We start from the raw sequence: 19101 nt of genomic DNA on the forward strand, positions 1-19101 counted from the left end.
AACGTGACAACGAAAACGCAACATGCCCACTCTTTCCGAGGAAGGCCGGGTCCCCTTCCCCTGAGAGAGCGAACGGTGGCTTTGAGTGCACATGCCTGGTCCTTGCACGACGCAATGGGCAGGTCCTGGTTGTGCAGGAAGGGCCTGCCCTGGAAGTAGTTGGAGTACACCTGCTGGCTGCTCTCCGCCTGCAAGTCCCCCAGCGGCGCCTGCTCTGCGGCCAGGGTCACCCTGTCCACGCCGGCACCCATCGTGCTCAGCGGCGCCAGTGCGTCCGGCTCTGCCGCCTCGCTCTCCGTCTGGGAAGATAAGGTCGGCCATGTTGAAGCACATATTCTCGATGATGCGGCGCAATGACTCGCACCCCATTTCTCAATCTTAAAGAGGCACTGACAAGTCGAAATCATGTTTTTTTTTTATTATCCAAAACGACTGATGCCTGGACATTACCCTCAAAATTTGAAACTTGGGAACTCAGTATTCGTGAAGTAAAAAAAGCCATTTCCCAAAGCCGAATTTGAAGTTCCGCGCGATCTGCGCCAGTGCAGGGACGTCAAAGATTGAGTCGTCCTGCAACTCGAGCTTCTCTCACGCCTCCTAACCGTCACGACCCGAAATGTCATGTTTGCTCGTGTCCCGCGATCCAGCGCTCTTCTCTATGCCTGCCGCCTATTGCTGAGCAGACGACGCTCCACTTTCGAGTTTGAAGTTCCTTTAGGCCCCTTTCACTGGTCTCAAATTTTTTTAAACAAAGTGAGGTCGAAGAGAATGCGCAGCAGACTTTTGGAAGCGACGTGAGGGGCCACGTCGCACCGGGTCTGCGTGAAAGGCTGCCCTGGCGGAGTCAGAACCGAAACTACGGTACACAGACACCAAAGCCAGTTGTTTTGACCGTCTGACGATTTCCTTTTCAAAGTTTGAGAGGTCGTCGCGTGCCTGAAAAAGAGAACATCGTCCGATTCCCCGACTCACCGATCACTCTCAGTGCATGTGCAGAGTGCTGCCATGTTTTCCGAGGGAGGATAAAAAGCCAGGAGGCGACATTACCCCAAACCCTTATTTACGAATGTCATTATTAAATATTATGGAAATGCCCTTTACAAAGGGTATAAATTTCATAATCAAATATGTCCCAAATAAAACGAAGTGAGGAGGTCAGAAAAGGGAGAGAAAAGCGACAAAAATAAAAAAGTGTTTTTTTCTTTTGTTTTTTTGTTTTTGCATTGTGGTATTTTTTTGCGTGTCTTTGACTACAAATTGCAGTTTTAGACAAAAACAAAACGAAAAAAAAAAAGATCTGTGGGGTGTTTAGGATTGTTTGCCTTAAAGAACACATGCAAAGGGAAAAAAACCCTTTTTTTTTTAAGCCTGGTTGGAAAAAGAACATCATGAAACGAATTTACAACGAAAAAGACATTTTTTAGAGCTATATTTACGGCGCAATACGAATTTGTGGTTGGCGCTTGCGGGCACCGCAGAAAAGTGTCCGCTATTTATCATGACATTGGCCGCTATTTGTCACGTGGTGCTTCTACTCTTTTGGAAGCTTCCTATGGTCTCTAAAAGTTATGTATTCATCTTCGTTTGAAGTGCAACAAAAGACATAAATTAATAGGTAACGAGCCCAGAGGAAGATCCTGAAAGAGCGCAAGCAGACGTGATAGACCTGCCCACAGGTCAGATGACGGCGGGGGTGCCCCGGAGCAGACGAACTTGCGCGGTGATGGTGGCGGCGGCGTGGAAGAACGCGCCGAACTGGCGGTGCACCACGCTCAGCGTGCGGTGGCGGCGTGACTTTGAGGCGGTGGTGGCGCAGCGCGGCGGCGCACAGGTCTACCACATGACCCGCAGCGGCTCCCGCGGGCACCAAGTACAAATTCATTTTGTGTCATAAATTTTTTTTATAACATTCTTTTCCCATCTAGGCTGTTAAAAATAAATGTTTTTTTTTCCTTTGCATGTGTTCTTTAAAAACCTCTTAAAATCTCTTATGACGAAAAAAACCCACTGGCACCATCTATCGGGTAGCAGAGGAACACCCGCAATTTCCGTATATTTCCTTTTTCTTTTTCGTGCATCATTCTTTCTTGACTCAAAAATCTTTTGGCAGTGTTAAGAACGGCCCTTTCTCATAGACAGTGTGTACACTTAAGTGGTCTCCCAAATTACTGCAAAACCTTCGCTCTAGTGAAAAGCGGTTCCAAAAGCACCTCATAAGTGGTGCCAGCGTGCTCGTGCGTTCTGTATAGAGCCCACATTACCGAGTTTCCAACTGGTCGATCTGTGCCATGTGATTTGGTCTGGGCCAAGCGGTTCCAATGCAAATGCGTGCCGCGTGGCCACGTGGTTTGGGCCACGCAGCTCGAACTTGCAATGCGAGCAGCGAGGAGGCTACGAACGCGTCGGTTGTCTGGTGGTGCCTCGGCCTTTGCGTGCCCATTTTCCTCCTCGCCACGTGACAACGCAGCACATGCGCACTTGCGACCAATCTTCGTGGGAAGCGTCTGCCACTATACTGCAAACGCTCCTCATGGTTTGAGATGGATCCTCTTTTCGATTAGGTTTCAGTGATCTCTCGTTGTAAGAGAGCTTAACGAAAGAGGTGTGGCAGTTTTAAAGCGGGGGCACGCCGCTTATGCATCATGCAAAAGACAGTCTGCATATAGATTCGAACGCGAGTCGCCGCGAGATCCGTGCTTCAAATGCCGCAGAGCAATGAGTTCAAGGAGAAAGCTTAGCACTCGGCGTTCGAGCCACGGATATTACGGCGACTTTTATTTGCAGACTGTCTCTTGTATGATGTATGACCAATGTGAGTTCGGCTTAAAAGTTAAGAGTCTTGCCAAGTCCCTATAGTGCTCTTACGCCATTCCGTCAGATCAAACAGAGGCCTAGCTTATTGCGTGTCCTTCTGCTTTTCAGCTCTCAAACCTAGCGAGCGCTTATCCCCATTTTTTTCGCTACAGAGTCTACTTCTGGGTGGGCACTTGCTCGGTATTTAATGGTAGGGTGTTTAGAATGGAAGGCGTCGACCTGAAATGAGCCGGAAAAAATGGCTACTGCGCATAATGAGTTGAAACTTGGACCAAAGGTGTATTTTAGTGGTGAATTGCGCCGCATGACATTTCGAGGCTTTTACGAGGAAGCCTCGTTCGACCCGCTGTCAAACATGGGCATGTTACAACAAAAGTACCAACTCACGCGCTTGAGTGCCTGGAGTTCTTTCTCTTGGTAGTGCTTGACATAATCTGTCCCGCTCGATCTGCATGCAATAAGGACACCGAAGGATCATGGTTAATACCAACATTGAAGGAAAAACCGTGAACACTGGTGGCATAAAACTCTTGTGACACTTGTATCACAGAAGCCATCCTGGGACACCAGATGTCACAAAAACCCTCCTGCGACACTTGTATCACAGGAGTCACAGATGAACCCTCTTGTGAAATTTGTATTACAAGAACTGCCCTGTAATGCCAGTTATACCAGGTGTCACATGAACCCTGTAACACCAGATGTTACAGTAAACCTCTTGTGAGACTTGTATCATGAGTGCCATCCTGTGACACCAGATGTCACTAAAACCTTATTGTGACACCTGTTACACCAGGAGTGGCCCTGTAAAACCTGATGCTTCATTAACTTTCTTGTGACACTTGGGTCACCGAAGCTGTCACATGACACCAGTTGTAACAGGAATTATCTTGTGACATGTGCGTCACAGGAACCTTCTTGTGACACTTGTGTCACAAAAACTCTCTTATGACACTTGTATCACAGCAGCCGTCCTGTGTAACCTGCCATGTCCCGGCTGACTGCAGCTCGTCGGCGGCCACTCACATCTGCCTCTGGGGCATCACGAGGGCCCTGGCCTCCTCAGCAGTAGGTTGGTGGTCCTGGAAGAGCCTCTGGTTGGATGCAACCTTGCTGGCCGGCTTGGAGGCGCTGAACACCGTCAAGATGTCGCTCAGCGTCAGGTCTGCTGCTGTTCTCGACATGGCTGGCAGCCCCTCCCAGTCAGAGACCTGCGCATGCGCCGGAAGGGTGAAGACTGGAGCAGAGTGGGGCAAATCGTACACGCCGTCGTTGGCGGACCCAATAGAAAGGATGACAAAGGAAGCAACAGAAGAGCAGGAAAAGAAAGCAGACACACCGGCATTTGTTCTGTCCCGAAGCACTAAATAGAACCTTAATAAAAATTTTGCAAAGCCGTGCACACAACAAAGTATGGAAACATCCTGCTTGCTCCAAAACTTTCGTCGTCTGCTGCAGACGGTTCTATACAGCCACTTTCCAGCCTTCCTTTCGGTCCCATGAACGGCACAGCATGCTTTTCAGAAAGGTATGTTGCTAGTCCATTTCAGCTTTCTTTGATGCAATATATGCTGCCAGCATTTCTTCGCAAAATGAAGCTTGGGAAAACCAGGTAATGACCTAGTCTGATGCTTCTTTGTGTTGTCATGACAGCAATTTAAGCTTGTCGGTACTATTGACAACGATCGCCATGTGGCATGCACAATGTATGCACTGTTATCTGCCCTGTCATTGTCTCCAGGCTAGAAGTTGTTCCGTCGGTCCGAGCTGGAACCTGGTGCTTGCTGGGTATCAACCCCCCCCGATTGGTTGAAAAAGAATGCATTTTTCATAACGCAAGAGTGGCTGTTTAATTTCCAGCAAAAAAGCCTTGCAGGGACCACCATTTCACGGAGCGGATGAATTATTCGGTAAACCTGAGTCTTTCCTCCTTGCAGCCAAAGGCGACGAGGCTAATCAAGACTTCATTGAAGACATAAGGTGGCAACGAGAAGCTAACGGGGTAATTGCAAGCAGTTGTGCTTTGCTGGGACCGCAAGCCTTTGTGGTATGGGCATCACTGCCTTTTGCGACCCTCTGCGCCTGGATCAACCCCCCCCAAAGTATGAATAAAGTATTAGTACCTTCAAGTAACCTCCCAAATGTTCATGGTTTCTATCAGTGCACTCAATATTTTATACAGTAGCTCCTGCAACTATTTTGTGTTAATGTTAACAACCAGTGAACCAGAAGCACTAGTTGGTTAGCGAGCCAAACATTTACCAAGATAGGGTTGCAACGTGTTGCATATGTTGAAACTTTTTTGAGGAAAGCCTTCATGAAAAACAGAGCAGCAGCAGAGAAAACTCACACAATATACTTGTCTTTATCCCAGCAGTAATGCCGTCTTGACGATGCAGACCAGCGAGAAATATAATTAATAACAATTATTTCGTTTCATTGACTAATTAGGTACGATAATCAGCAAAGTCGCCTGGTCAGTATTTAGAAGCACAACGTTACTGCAAAACTTAGCGGCCACTTTTAGAATTTCAGTAGCATGATGTTGCTACCGTGTACTTTAAAAACAGAAATGACAGGAAGCAAGCACAACACAACACGTGCTCGAACGTCCTCGTAGACAAGGGAATATGACCGAAACTTGGCGCAAGTAAATACAAGTTGTAACGTCAGATATTATAACAAACCCCGAAGAAGTCAGCCGTCACCTCAGAGAGAGATATTTTTGTTTGTCGACAGAATGCTGTCAACAAATGCCAAACACGAGTGAAGGTTTTTTTCCTTTTCTAGCGATGTATGAGACGCGCAAACTTGCAACTCGCTTACCGGAACACTCGCGTTTCAACGTTCGCTTAAATCTACGAAAGAGCAGATTCACTGCTCCAAGCCGTCCGACCTCCCCGCCTTGAGAACTTTCGAAGTTCTTCGTACTGTTCTGTTCTTGCAGTTCAATCAAGCACTTAGAAGAAAATATTCCATCAAAACACCGCACACTGACATCCCGGAGCCGACATCGTTTTGTTGTTGATATTCATGACATTTGCACTCCAGCAGAAAATGGCAGACCATTCTTAAAATAAATTACACAATATACTCACACATAAATTTAAACTAAAAAGTAATAAATTATATAAGTAATTGTTCTACTTTAGGTTTTCGTTAAAATTTTTTATAAATCTTTTTACCACCTAACGACCAGTTCTGAATCTAGCCTCGGGTCTCCACGGTCGTCAAAGATGGCGGTGCCCTGCTGTTTTCGGTTTGCCTTGAGTGTAGGTCGTGTTGTTCCGAGGAGAAATACGCTTAAAATTTGCGAACGGCGATGGCACCTGACGTGGCGCCAGTTGATCAGTCAACGCAATTCTCAGCTACAAACTCGGAGACCGCCACTTGTACCGGTGGACGATAAGTGCCTTCGAACAACGCCATGCCGGCAAATGTCGTCTGTAATCACCGATGCCGAGCTCAAGAAGTCTGTCGAGGCCTTGTCTGAGAAATTCACAGAAGCGATGGTACACCTAGAAGACGCGGTAAGTGCATCGAGCTGTGTCGTTCCGGTGTCCATTCACTACTATCGCGGGCAAGGTGCATAGCCTACTAGGCCACCAGATGATTTTGATACAGTCAGTGAAGCTCCGCGGGTCCAAAATATCACACCCGACTACATTCGAACTTTCCATGTGGAAAAGTTCCTTTATTAAAAACCGAGCGTGTTGATAAGGTTCATATGCACACGGAAAACGTTTATTGGCTAAATACCAAGGACTAAGGGGAGGCGGTGTCGGTGGTGACCGTAACCTGGGCACTCTTGGCACTACGTTACTCCCTACACACTACATGTCAACATCCAGCTTCGCCTCAAAGACGTAGTCTAGGTATGGTGCCCTAGTAGGAGACTTCAGGACATTCTTCTGGTCGTCTAGCTGGTGGTTTTGGAGGTGGGCGCACCCACTCCTCCAGCGGTGTTATACGTTTGTGCTTTCTTCAGATAACTTGGTAGTATGGGCAGACCCATAGGAGGTGGACAGTATCCGCCTTGGCAGTTTCGTTGCACCTGGTAAAGTGCCTGACCCTCGCCATTTACCCCACCGGGCGACCCGGGCCGGAGTGGGGTTGGCGGTGTGTGGGAGTGAGGATTACTCGTCCTCTTTCGAGTTCCCCCGGAAGGGGATTCGGATGTGAGGGCAAACACTCACACAGCCGGTGCTTGTAGTGCTCCTTGATGCGAAGCAGGCTACTGCCGCCCCGGGACTGTCGTCGCCGAGAGCGAAATCTGTGTAGGCTGCGTGGGCAAAAATGCTCGGATCGGTCCAGTGTCCGACCATCTTGTTGTGTGCTCTTACAAGTCTCTCTTGTTTCTGTGAGGGGCTTGTGTTCTATGATGTCCAGCAGTTCCTCCCAGGCTGGAAGTTGCTCAGGGAGCGCGGGCCGTGCAATTTTCTTGTTCTGAAATTTTGAGTCGGCAGTGCCTTGTCTAGCGTGCTGCATTCAGCCCCAGTGTGCCCGAGTCCGTGCCTGCGCCATGTCGTAGAGCATCCTTGGGTATGCTCTGCTCTACTCTAATTGTAATTAATTACTTTCGGCTAAAAGGAATTGTAATTTAATTACTTTCTAGCGCCAGTAATTGGCGCTAGAAAGTAATGTTGGCACAATTACAATTACTTTTGCAGAACTTCGAGGCGCCAACGGAACCTCCCTGAAAGCCTCAGCGCTCGCACAAGTGGCCTAGCTGTAGGTGAACAACTCGCATAAAGAGACGCACTCCCACACACACACAAAATATATGCGGGGGGCAAGTTCGTTTGCTTCTTGCGCAGGGGGTAGCGGTGACGTCAGAACGCCGAGCCCTGATTGGCTGATCGCGACCCCCTATCTGAGCGTCGTCTGCTCCTTTGCAACGTCGTCTGCTCGCAACGTCGTCTGCGTCTTGCCTTTCCTGCGACTTTCGGAAATGCAGAGGACGGCCAGATTCATAAAAAACCTCTTACCCACGACAACTTAGCTACGAAGTTCGTAAAGTTACGATCATCGTAAGATGAGGCGAGAACGGTATTCATAAACGCGTTCTTAAGTGAGAGGAGGAAAGTTACGACCTCTTACGGAGAAACGATGACTCCCGGTGCTGTTGCTATGGCAACGGCGTCTTCGGCAAAACGGACAACCAATTAGAGAGCTAGGCATAGTTCGGAGCACGTGGATTTTTAATAACAAACACAGGCTAACCACTCGTTGATAGACAGCTCTGTGTATGTCCTGTCCTGTATGTGTGTAAATGTGTAGTGTTCAAGCTGATTCTCATAAACACGGGCGACCTTTCCACCACCGCTTGTCTGGGGTTCGTGTCCGTGCAGTGGTATATCGACGCTAACACGATTTAAACGCTTCGTCGACTGCTACAAACTCGATCGCTACGAAGTCAACACAACTGTCATCGTTGGTAAAAGCCCCGTGCCAGTCGTTTGCAAAGCGACGTAGAAGGAAACAAACCGCCGCGGTGTTTTTCGCGGCCTCGGAAATGCAGGAGTGAGCCGACGTTAAAAAAGATACGTTTGAACTACGAGAGTGTCAGCAAGAGTCACGCAAATACCTGTTCACACTCGGAGCGGACGCGTGCGTTTGATCGAAGTGCTGGATTCAGACTGCGTTTCGGTAAGCGCTTCGGGACCGATCTTCTACGATTGCAACTCGATACTGACGTGACACTCGGCAAAGAAAGGTTGGACCGGCATCACGTAGCTCCCACAGACTGATACAGCTCGACAGTTAAAAATGGCATACTAATAACAAAGTGTACATACCGTGTTGCGAAGGTAATCCATACGGCGTTTATTTGGGCTCTATATCACACAAAACAAGGAGATAGAATCGAGGAGTCCCTTTTCGACCACAGCGTTCGTCACCGCTGCCTCGGAAAACAAGGTGATCGAGATGATAAGGGGAATCGGTTGATCTCTGAAATTTAGTTCAGCTATCAAACTATTCACACGGGGAGGGTCCACAAGGGTCGCGCGGGCATATTCCATTCAGCAAGCCAGCCGGTCGTGGGCAGACGGTCTTGGCCAAGGACCGTCTGAGCAATGCTGCGCCGGAACGGGTCGGAGTGCCTGCTAGGCCTATATATTCTGTCGAGCTCGCTTGGTCGGTGGGATCGTCGCCTTTGTTGCCTTTTCCGGGTGTCTGGATCCAGCGTTCATGTTCGTCGTGGTCGGTTTCAAGTACTTCTTCATTTCTTTCTTGCTGCTTGAAGTCGGGACGCGCAAGAAGAGCAGGCAGAAAAATAAATGTCCGTTGGGTCGTCGCGACCGAGCAACTGAGCGACGTTGTCGGCCATGTTAATTTGATCGTAGAAAGTGCGTAAGACAGCTTCGGAGCTGTCGTAGGATTTTGTCGTAACCTGCGCAAAAGTTACGACAATTTCGTTTCGAGAATACGGATTTTCTCTCAAATTTGTCGTACGCATTTTTTTCGTCGTAAGTTCGCTTTGAGAATCTGGCCTCAGATTCACGAAACGATCTTACGCCAAAAATGTGCGTAAGACATAACTTAAGAACGAATTCGTATTCACGAAACGAAATTTTCGTAAGTTTTGCGCAGGTTACGACGAAATCCTACGACAGCTCCGAAGCTGTCTTACGCACTTCTTACGATCAAATCAGCATGGCCGACAGCGTCGCGGTCGCGACGACCCACGGACGTTTATTTTTCTACGTGCGCTTCTCACGCGTTCCGACTTCAAGCAGAAGAAAAAAGTAAAAAGTACTTGAAACAGACCCCGACGAACAAGAACGCTGGATCCACGAACACCCGGGAAAAGCTCCAACGGCCACGATTCCACCGAACGCAACCAAGCGAGCACGGCAGTTAGGCCTAGCAGGCACTCCGCGACTCGGCGACCGTCTGCCCACGATCGGCTGGTGTGCTGAATGGAATATGCCCGCGCGACCCTTGTGAACCCTTCCCGTATTATACTTTGATCGCTGACCTCAGTTTTAGATTAAGAGGTCAATTTCTTCGTCTTGTTATCTCCTTGTTTCCTGAGGCAACGGTGACTCTCGCCGGTGAAAAAGTGGTGAATCTCCGACAGACGCAGGAAAGGTAAAGCAGCCATCGCTTTGACTAGCAGACGTAAAGCAGACGACGTTAACTGCGCCAACCCACCGACGCTTAAAGAATGAGGGGTCTCGCCGCACGCGAAAGGAGGGAAAAAGCATTTGGGGGGTAACTTGCGGACACTAACACGCACTCTCGGTTCTTACCAAACAAACCTCGGCGCCTCGGGACACCTAGTCGCCAGTGAGTCCTCTGACTTCCCTCCTTGATGCGCGTGTGCTAGTTTTTAGACAAAAACAACGTACCGCTCGAGTTATTTCGTCTGCCCTCTCTGGAAGGCGAAGTCGCACGAAAGGTAAGACAGACGACTACGTTCTTCCTGTCAGGAAGGCCCGGATAAAGTTGAGCGGCCTCCCACCGAGGCAGAGCTGTTGTGCTTCGCGAATGACTGTGACATGGGGAACCAAATCAAACGCTTTCTTTACGTCCATCGCAACGATGATGCGCACGGCTTGGCGCGTGGTCGTTTTTATGATTCCTGCAGAAATGAGCGCTAGCCTGTCCTGCGTACTCAGGCCGTGCCGGAACCCAGTCTGCGCGGGGTGGAAAACGCCTGTTATTTTGAGCAGCAATTCGATACGACGTAGAACCATTCTCTCCATGACCTTGCACATGCACGACGTGAGTGAGATGGGTCGATAGTTTGCGAGGTCGCTTTTGCCTTTCCTTTGCTTGGGAACGGGAACCACTGCTGGGCGTTTCCAATCTTGGGGCAGTTGCCCAGACTCCCAGACCTGATTGATCTTGTGCAGGAACTCTTGTCTGATATGGTCGGGCGTCACTTGGTCGGGTCCCTGTGCGGTGTGGGCCTTCCTAGAGTGCAGGGCGCTCTGCAGCTCTCCCCTTATAAATGGCCTATCCAGATGCGAGTCTGGAGCGAGTGTTCTTGCGTGTAGGGCCGAGGGGTCTTCCGTCGGTTGAGGAAAGAACAGCCCCCGCCATAACCGCCAACTCTTTTTCGGTCTCCCCCTCTTGAATGCTAGTGTGGCCGTAGCTCCCTTGGTCTACTTTTTTCCAAGCAACGTTCTTGTGGCCCACAGCCGGGCCACCGAGTCCCGACGTCTTCTCGGAAAGCGAGAAGCTGTGCCACCGCTGAAGTCCCAGCTTCTTGTCGTAGACTTTAGCTTCGACTGTCGCTCGCGTAATGTTGCGTCTTTTGACTGGAGTGCGTGGTCGTCTCCTGTGTGCCTGCATCACTCTCGGGCGGCGCGAGCAGCACTGCAGGCCCAGGTCGGGTGTAGGCGCATCTTCGTCCACTTTGCTTTTGATTGTGGCTTTCGCAATGGCACGGGAGGCACTCACTTGATCGAATGACGTTTTAGCGAACGCCCACGTTTCATCGAACGACACTTTAGCGAATAGTCGGACGCCGCGAAGCGGCGTTTTCGGGTGGACCAAGTGAGTTCATATTTTTGTAACGAGTTGCCGCAGACTGTCGCCGCGAAGCGGCGTAAAGCGCAGCGCGGCGGATGGGTTAACGCGCGCCCCCGTTATTCGCTAAAACGAGCATTCGCTCAAATGTCGCCGTTCGCTAAAATGTCATTCGCTCTTGTGATATGGACCCCAATGGCACACCGAAGTCTTAGGCCTAGGATGCGGCCTCCGAAGTCTCGGCCTCCAATGCTTGCCTGAATTCGTCCCAGTGTATTGTTTTAACTTGTCGTTTCTGCGCTGGCCCTGCTTTCCGAGTCGGTGAGAATTGGAAAGTGATTGGGAAATGATCGCTCCCCCAGTTTTCTGGAAGACTCTTCCATTCGTGATGTTCTTTGTAAGTATTCGCTATCCAGGTACGGTCCGGGGTAGTGTTCCTTTGACCGGCGCCGCCGATCCTTGTCTTGATACCTGTCTTGTTAGCTATATGTTTGTGGTAGTTGCTCATCGCATCGATGAACTGCTCCGCTGCGCCGCCGTTGCTTGTCGATAACAAACTATTAACGAAGATAACTAATTTAACAGAAAATTTTGTAGGGTTTAACAAAAAATTAGAAATGTGGAGCAGAGACAATTTCAGCTGGTAAGGTGTTCCAATCCTGTACTGTACGGAGAAAGAAACTACTTAAATATGTTCATTCTGCACCTGTATTCACATCTGTACGGGGAGACACATAGGTTGGATCTTTTATGTATTGTTCTTTATTAATGCCATTTCTGAGATTAAATGTGTTATAAAATAAGGACAGTCAGATATTTTCGGCGTTCTGCAGGCGAAGGCCACCTTAAAATTTTACATATAACAGACAAGCTTTTCGAGAAATCATAGTCGCCTGACACAAACCGCGCTGCCCGTTTCTGTATACGTTCGAGCTCATCTATAGTTGTTGTGGTGTAAAGATCCCACGCGGCGCAAGCATGTTCTGAAATCGGACGCACGTTCGCCATGTACAAAGTTTCTTTGAGTTTTGTGGGTGCTTGCCTGAAGTTACGTTTAAGAAAGTTTAACGGGGGTGCGACTAGCCTTAGAGGACAGATAATTAACATGAGCGTTTTTTAGGACAGTTCGCTGGAAAACAGAACCCCTAAAAACTTGTATTCTGGAACATCAGTAAGGTTGTGCCACTAAGGAAATATTCTGTGAGCAGAGATCGTCGTTTGTTAGTAAACCTGACTAGATTGCATTTATATCTAACACTTGATCACTCGTATCTCACCACCAACGGCAATCGTTCAGTAAACGTTCCACGTTCCATCTCCCTAAATGCTCCCCAATTCCCCCCCCCCCCCCCACCCACCGCCAGAGTGAATGTCCCCCCTCCCCTCCCCAGATTCCCTACCCCCCCCCCCCCCCCCCCCCCCCAGAGTGAGTCGCCCCCCTCCCCTCCCCAGATTGAGATTCCTGAATAAACCCCATTAGTTATATACTTTGTTCTTCTGACCAGTGGAAAACATTACAGCTACATAATTCATTACTTTTTTTTCTTCTTTTTCACGCCATTTCTGAAGGTCGCGAAAATCGTACGAGTTTTTAACCTTGGTACTTATGTTACCTGTCTATTTACTTTCCTGTCTTTTATTGTCCACTGTTTCAGAGGCACTCCGCGGGTACCGTTTACTTCAGCGAAGACGCGAAAGAAGCCGAAGAAATCGTGCAGGACACGCTGAACGACTTCGGCGAGTTGCTGAGCGGTCTGGACGCCAAGCAGCAGCTCTGGGTGAAACCGACGATCGGTCTAAAGATGGAGGAGCTCAAGGCGCAGTTGCAGATGCTTCAGGACCTAGCCAGGGAATAAAGAACACGCCGGTTTTGGCGTCGGCAATATATGACGCCGTTGACGTCTTTCGCAAACCTTTTGTCCAGTGTGTTTCCGTGTGCTATAATGGAGGCAAACAAATTCGCTTAAAGAAACCAATAAACTGACTGCAATTAATCTTTTTCACAAAAGTGTCTTTAGGTGGTGCATTTGTTACACTCTTACGCGTGTCCTTTTTAGAAGAAACTTTTAAGCCAGGAAAAACCGCGGTTTTTCCTGGCTTAAAAGTTTCTTCTAAAAACCACACGCATAAGAGTGTAACAATAGACCCAGTCAACTTTCCGAGGAAAAGGGGGCCGGTCAGGATGGTGACGACCGATGTTGATGTTCGCCCGATGCAAGTCCCCCGGGAAGTCGAATAAGAAAAATAATACTAAAAGTTGTTCGATCCCGCTGAACACATTGCGACGTTGGTTGACTTTACGGTGGCCAGTGTGGCCACGTTTATTATGAAACAAAACAACTCAACAGTGAGTGAAAATCCCAAAATTAAACCCCGTACTTTTGTTCCCAGTCTCCCCAAAATCGAATCGAAGCCAATCCTCCGGAATCCCTCTGGGGGTCCTTTTGTAGCCTCGTAGGGGCCTCCTTTCCCCTCAGGGTCCAACCAATCCCTTCAAATTTCACCACTCCCACGTGGTACACTGTTCTCCAATGGTCGACAAGCTGTCAGCCTAGCACTTCCAACGGCCAAATCCAAATTCTTTCTAGAATCAACCCCTGCATTTTACGCAGACGGACTGGCGCCAACAGCTAAATTATTACAACGGGTAAAAGGCGACAATTTGATACTAAGCGGCAAAAACCTCTATGTACAGGCACATTCGGCTAAAAGCTACAAGCCTCTCCAAGCGCGGGCTGTCCCGCTCCCGGTCCGAGCAGGCTGCCGAAACCCGAGACGCCTCTTAACGACCGCGGGGGGAACCGCTCCCGCATCGCAGACGCTCTGGCCCCGCCGACACAAACATAGAAAGCTAAAAAAAAAAAAAACAATGCCGACGCAACTCTGGAAAGACAAACTTTCCTAACAGAAATCCCCTTAACTAATAAGCAAGATTGCTACAAACTTAACACCTCCCCACCAAGAATGTTGCAAGTACACTTGTTGTTCGCGCAACATCAGTCCCACTGTAAGTCACTTCGGAGACACACAGCACAGAGCAAGACCCAGAGCCGTACATTCCAGATTCCACAATGTCCGTGTATATATAGAAACCCGGAAATCGGAAAGCTCTACTGTACGGGTGCAAACACTACCAGACACTCCACTGCTAATAAAGTTCGCACTAGGAGAAACAAAAATTCAAAATAAAACTAAAACTATGCGATTTGAAAACAAATGCAAAATGTTCCAAGAAAGGAAACTACAGACACCTCTCAGCGTCTCCCTCCGCCAGCGCTTCCTCTAATCTCTGTCGAGCCTCGACAGTGCATCTGCGCAGGAATTAAGTGCGCCCTTTATGTGCGATATCTCTATGTCATACTTTTGCAACGCCAACGACCACCTCGTTAAGCGAGCACTGGAGGACGTCGAGCGTGTCAGGTACGTAAGTGGATTATGGTCGGTTACGACCCTGATTTTTGTGCCGTACAGCCAGGTGTCCAAGCGCCCCAAAGCCCAAACAACAGCGAACGCCTCCCTCTCAATCGCTGACCATTTGGTCTGAGCGGCCGTCAGTTTTTTGCTTAGAAACGCAATCGGCCTCTGCACCCCCTCAAAGTCCTGGGATAGGCACGCCCCAATCGCCCGCTCCGATGCATCGGTGGTCAAGACAAACTCCCTATTGGGATCCGGGGCTGCCAGCGTCGGCACCTTAGCGAGTGTCGCCTTTACCGAGCAGAATGCCCGCTCCGCCTCCATGCTCCACGGAATGTTGTTCGGCACCCGACGATTCGTGAGATCCGTCAACGGGCGCACTACGTCGGAATACCCCGGAACATAGTCTCGATAATAATTGAAGAGACCCAGGACGCTTCTGAGATCTTTTTTCGTCCTAGGGGCCTTCAGTTCCGATATGGCGCCCGTCCTCTCAGGGTCGGGGGAGTGGCCCAATGAACCCACTACATGCCCCAGGTACCTTACCTTTGGTTGGGCAAACTTGCACTTTTTAGGATTGACCGTCAATCCCACCTCTGCGATGGTGGCGAGTACCTTCTGAAGGTGTTCTAAATGTTGCTCCCACGTCTCTGAGTATATTGCTACATCATCAATGTATGCGGATGCATAGCTCCTGTGCTCTCTCAGTAGCTCATTCATCACCCGTTGAAAGGTGGCCGCAGAGTTCTTTAGACCATAAGGCATTACCTTCCACGCATAAAGGCCACTAGGTGTCGCAAAAGCAGTATAACGCTGCGACTCCTCCTCAACTGGGATCTGCCAATAACCCCTTGTCATATCTAGGAGCGAAATATAGCGAGCCTTGGCTACATCATACAACAACTCTGTCACATTTCCCATCGGGAAGCTGTCGGTTTCTGACATGGCGTTTAGCTGTCGGTAATCTATGCACATGCGCACCGTTCCATCCTTTTTTGCAACGCACACAATTGGGTGCACGAAGCTGCTCTCGATGGGGTAGATAAAATCCCAATCAAGCAGTTGAGCAATCTGTCGCTCGACCTCGGCTCTAAGAGCGAGCGGTACCTTGTACGGATACGACTTAGTCGCTTTCGCTCCAGGTACGAGAGTTACCCGATGGACCCCTACCTCACATCGTCCAGGTCGCTCAGAAAACACCGACGGGAACCCCATCAACAGCTGTTTTAGGCCCATTGTCTGACTCTGGGTCAGGTTCTCAGAGCCCGTGAGGATTTCCTCGACACTAACGTCATGTGTATGTCCGCTTGGCACGCTTTCCACGGGTCCAAAGTCGTCATCCGACTCGAAGATCACGCCGACATTGTTCGCGTGCACTATGTATCTCCTCAACTTGTTCGCATGCACCCAGCGCTCGTTTCCCTCAGCAAAGCGGACAATGTAACTGTCCGAGCGTTTTTGCTCTGTGACCACGGCAGGTCCCAACCACTTAGGTTGCAACTTGTTCGCCATACCCGTCTCGAGCACAAGCACTTGTTCCCCTACTTCAAAGCTCTTCGGACGCGCTCTCAAGTTATACTTCTGCGCATAGGCACTTTGCAGAGCTTCGGAGTGCTCGTTCACCACTCGCGCCGCTTCTGCCATTCTGTCCCTTAAACTTCTGAGATACTCAGCTGTCGGTTTGTTTAAGCCCAATGGCGGGGTCCACTCTCCCGTCCATGTCTTTCTCAGTATCGTTAACGGGCCCTGTGGCTCCCTGCCATACATCAGTTCGAACGGGGAGCTCCCCGTAATTTCGTTGGGGACTTCCCGATACGCCCAGAGAAGGCAAGGCACATAAAGATCCCACTGCCCTCCTTTCTCGCTCACCACGTGTCGAAGCATAGCTTTAAATGTGCCGTTCCAGCGTTCAACAATTCCGTTACTCTGGGGGTGGTCTGGTGCTGAGAACCTGATCTGCACACCGAGGCGGTCAAGGAGCTCTTTCGTGAGTTGGGAGGTGAAATTGGTTCCCTGATCGCAGCAAATCAGCTCAGGCACCCCATAACGCGAAAACACGTCCACCAGCGCCTGACACGTGGCCTTTGCCGTAAGTGAGCGCAGGGGTATGACCTCGGGCCATCGCGTACACAGATCCACTACAGTTAATGCATATTTGTGGCCACGGGCCGAGCTCGGCTCGAGCGGACCGATACAGTCCATGTAGACCGTCTCAAAGGGTCGCTCGGGCCTCGTCAACGGAGTTATCGGGACCCGGTCTGTAACTTTCCCTCGGGAGCATACCTGACACTCATGACAAGCTCGGCAATGCCGTTTCACGTCAGCGGCCATTGTTGGCCAAAAGAAAGCACTTCTAATCCGCTGTTTAGTTTTCTTTTGCGAGAAATGCCCCCCACACGGGGTGTCGTGTGCCAGCCGTAATACCTCGGCATGACGAGACTTCGGCAGCACCAGTTGCATCTCTTTTTTCCCTTCAACCTCCTGTTCATGAAACAAAAGTCCACTCCGGATTACCATGCCATGCGTTCCGCAACGCGCCTGTTCCCACAAGGATTCCAGCGTACTATCCATCTTTTGCTCCTCGGCAAAAGTCGGATCAGCTGCTTCTGGGGTGACACTGCAGGTCACCAAATTTACGGCGCTGGCCTCAGTGGCTTCTTCCGCGTCTGCTTCACTTTCAAAATTTAGCGGAGTGATTTGCTTTCTCGACTGTTCTGATTTTGTCCGTGCTTCCTCGATCGCGATAATCTCTTTTGCCTCCTCACTGAGCAGTTTCTGCGCCCGTTCTAGCTCCTCTAGCGCGTCCGGCGTGAGTAGCGCATCAACCCCTTCAGCTAGTTCATCCGTTACAGCACACAAGATTGTCACCTGCGGACTCATATCTTTACCAGCTAGTTCTAGGCCCAACGGCACGTACATTAGGTCGGCGGACACCTTGTGTCCGAACGCCCCCCTCAGACTGACCTTGCCTTTCCCCTGGCCGCGTACCTGATCAATCACAATACTTGACCTCAGTACCGTTATGTCCGCGCCCGAATCTAACAAAGCCTGGAACGACACGTTTCCGGTTTTAAGAGTCAACCACGTCAGCCCCGTTGTCTCCTCGTCAGCTTCAACTGCGACAGGTGCTTCTGTCGGTCGACCCACCGGCCCCACCGCCGCTCTCGCCGCAAGCTTCGGCGCGCCCGACCGCCCGGCCTCGGCATGCCCTTTATCTCCGACGGGCCTGCTCTGCGGGCACTCGTTGCGATAGTGTCCTTGCTTCCCACATGTATGGCACCTGACAGCGCTCGATCGATCCCATGTTCCTCTTCCTGCAGCTGTCCCCTTATTGGACCTCTGGTCTTGTTTTGGAACAAATTGTTTCCCAGTGCTCTCACGTTTCTCGAGGCCTCCACGAGTCCCTCGTTTACTTTCCCCGAACCTTTCAGCCAGCTGCGCGAGCTCCTTTGGCCTTAGCCAGTCCTTAGTCTCATTTTGCAGGACATACATGCGCGCGTCCTCCGCCATGAGATGCTTCATTCGGTCTGAAATTATCAATTTCCGCAGTTCATCAACTGTCTCAACCTCCCTGCTTTCTAAGTAATAGCCGAACATAATGTCGAGCTGGGTTGCAAACTGAGACCACGACTCCGCGCTCTCCTTGCGTGTTTTGTAGAATATCCGCTTGTACTCTTCCGGAGTCATTTTTAGCTCCGAAAGGACCAGTTCACGCAGCTCCATGAAAGAGAGCACTCTACCGCCGGCTCGACTAGCGACCATTGCTCTGGTCTTTTCTCCGAGAAACGGCAAAATGATCGCTCCTCGCGCTTCCTCGGGTGTCTCACAGCTATTCATCATCGTCTCAGCGCTCTTAAACCATGCCGGAGCGAGGGCTCCAGACTCCGGCATCGGCGCGAGGACGGCGCGGAGTTCTTTCGCGAGCTCCCCCATTTTTGTCGAGTCCCTCGAACCCCTTTCACTCCTGCTCTGAACCTGCGCCAGCTTTACCCTTTCAATCTCCAGTTGGAGTTTCAGTATTTCGAGGGTCCTATCTGATGGGCCAATGCCCACTGCCTCGTCGGCTGTTCCCGAAGTTAACTCTTCGCCACTTTCGTCCTCATTACTGTCTGCACCCGAAGAGCCGCTCTTCGCTTTAGACCTAGTGACCACGGACATTGTGAGCCTCGGAGAAAACAACCCTGGGTCTTACCTGGCAACGAGGGTCTCGCCGTGGCGTCGCAGTTTCCCGGGGCGTCCCTGTGGCTCCGCCGCGATGTTTCCTTCCGTCTGTCTCGAGTCCTTGACTCCCGGAGCCTCTTGCTTGGATGTCGCTCCGTCCGCCGCACACAACGCAGCAGGCTATTGCCGCCGTCTTCTCACGCAGATATTGGCGGGGCTCACCTTCAGCTG

General features: G+C 50.2%; 3 protein-coding genes across 4 annotated transcripts in view; 1 reads left to right on the top strand and 2 right to left on the bottom strand.

Annotated features, from left to right (window-relative positions):
* Window positions 1–5866, bottom strand: part of LOC8052993 (ATP-dependent RNA helicase TDRD9) — a 70922-nt gene extending 65056 nt beyond the window's left edge. The window contains exons 1-5 of one of the 2 annotated variants that reach the window (XM_029979230.4): window positions 5641–5849; window positions 5165–5200; window positions 3841–4025; window positions 3202–3262; window positions 96–299 (exon numbers count right to left, since the gene is read on the bottom strand). In XM_029979230.4, coding sequence (XP_029835090.3) covers window positions 96–299; window positions 3202–3262; window positions 3841–3998 — 423 coding nt within the window. In that variant the 5' untranslated portion in view covers window positions 3999–4025; window positions 5165–5200; window positions 5641–5849. Of the gene's footprint in view, window positions 1–95; window positions 300–3201; window positions 3263–3840; window positions 4026–5164; window positions 5201–5640 lie in introns of both variants that reach the window. The other variant, XM_029979229.4, reaches the window with a different exon arrangement.
* A 140-nt stretch (window positions 5867–6006) lies between these two features.
* On the top strand, window positions 6007–13298 carry LOC115319360. Its single transcript, XM_029979302.4, has 2 exons — window positions 6007–6344; window positions 12951–13298. Exons 1-2 carry the CDS (start codon window positions 6051–6053, stop codon window positions 13149–13151), a joined length of 495 nt encoding a protein of 164 aa, XP_029835162.2. The 5' UTR covers window positions 6007–6050; the 3' UTR covers window positions 13152–13298.
* Window positions 13299–14536: 1238 nt separating this feature from the next.
* LOC120840448 lies at window positions 14537–18867 on the bottom strand. Its single transcript, XM_042288636.1, has 2 exons — window positions 15716–18867; window positions 14537–14606 (listed from the first exon to the last, which is right to left on the bottom strand). Exons 1-2 carry the CDS (start codon window positions 18865–18867, stop codon window positions 14537–14539), a joined length of 3222 nt encoding a protein of 1073 aa, XP_042144570.1.
* Window positions 18868–19101: the final 234 nt, after the last annotated feature.

The sequence above is a fragment of the Ixodes scapularis genome, unplaced genomic scaffold (assembly GCF_016920785.2).
Source record: "Ixodes scapularis isolate PalLabHiFi unplaced genomic scaffold, ASM1692078v2 PGA_scaffold10__122_contigs__length_95168666, whole genome shotgun sequence".
Classification (NCBI taxonomy): Eukaryota; Metazoa; Arthropoda; class Arachnida; order Ixodida; family Ixodidae; genus Ixodes; species Ixodes scapularis.

Coding starts and splice junctions, on each gene's coding strand:
- LOC115319360 (XM_029979302.4), top strand. CDS start 6,051: ATGGCGGTGCCCTGCTGTTTTCGGTTTGCCTTGAGTGTAGGTCGTGTT. Junction 6,345..12,950: donor TGGTACACCTAGAAGACGCG/GTAAGTGCATCG, acceptor CCACTGTTTCAG/AGGCACTCCGCGGGTACCGT.
- LOC120840448 (XM_042288636.1), bottom strand. CDS start 18,867: ATGTCCGTGGTCACTAGGTCTAAAGCGAAGAGCGGCTCTTCGGGTGCA. Junction 14,607..15,715: donor AGCTTCGTGCACCCAATTGT/GTGCGTTGCAAA, acceptor ATTCCTGCGCAG/ATGCACTGTCGAGGCTCGAC.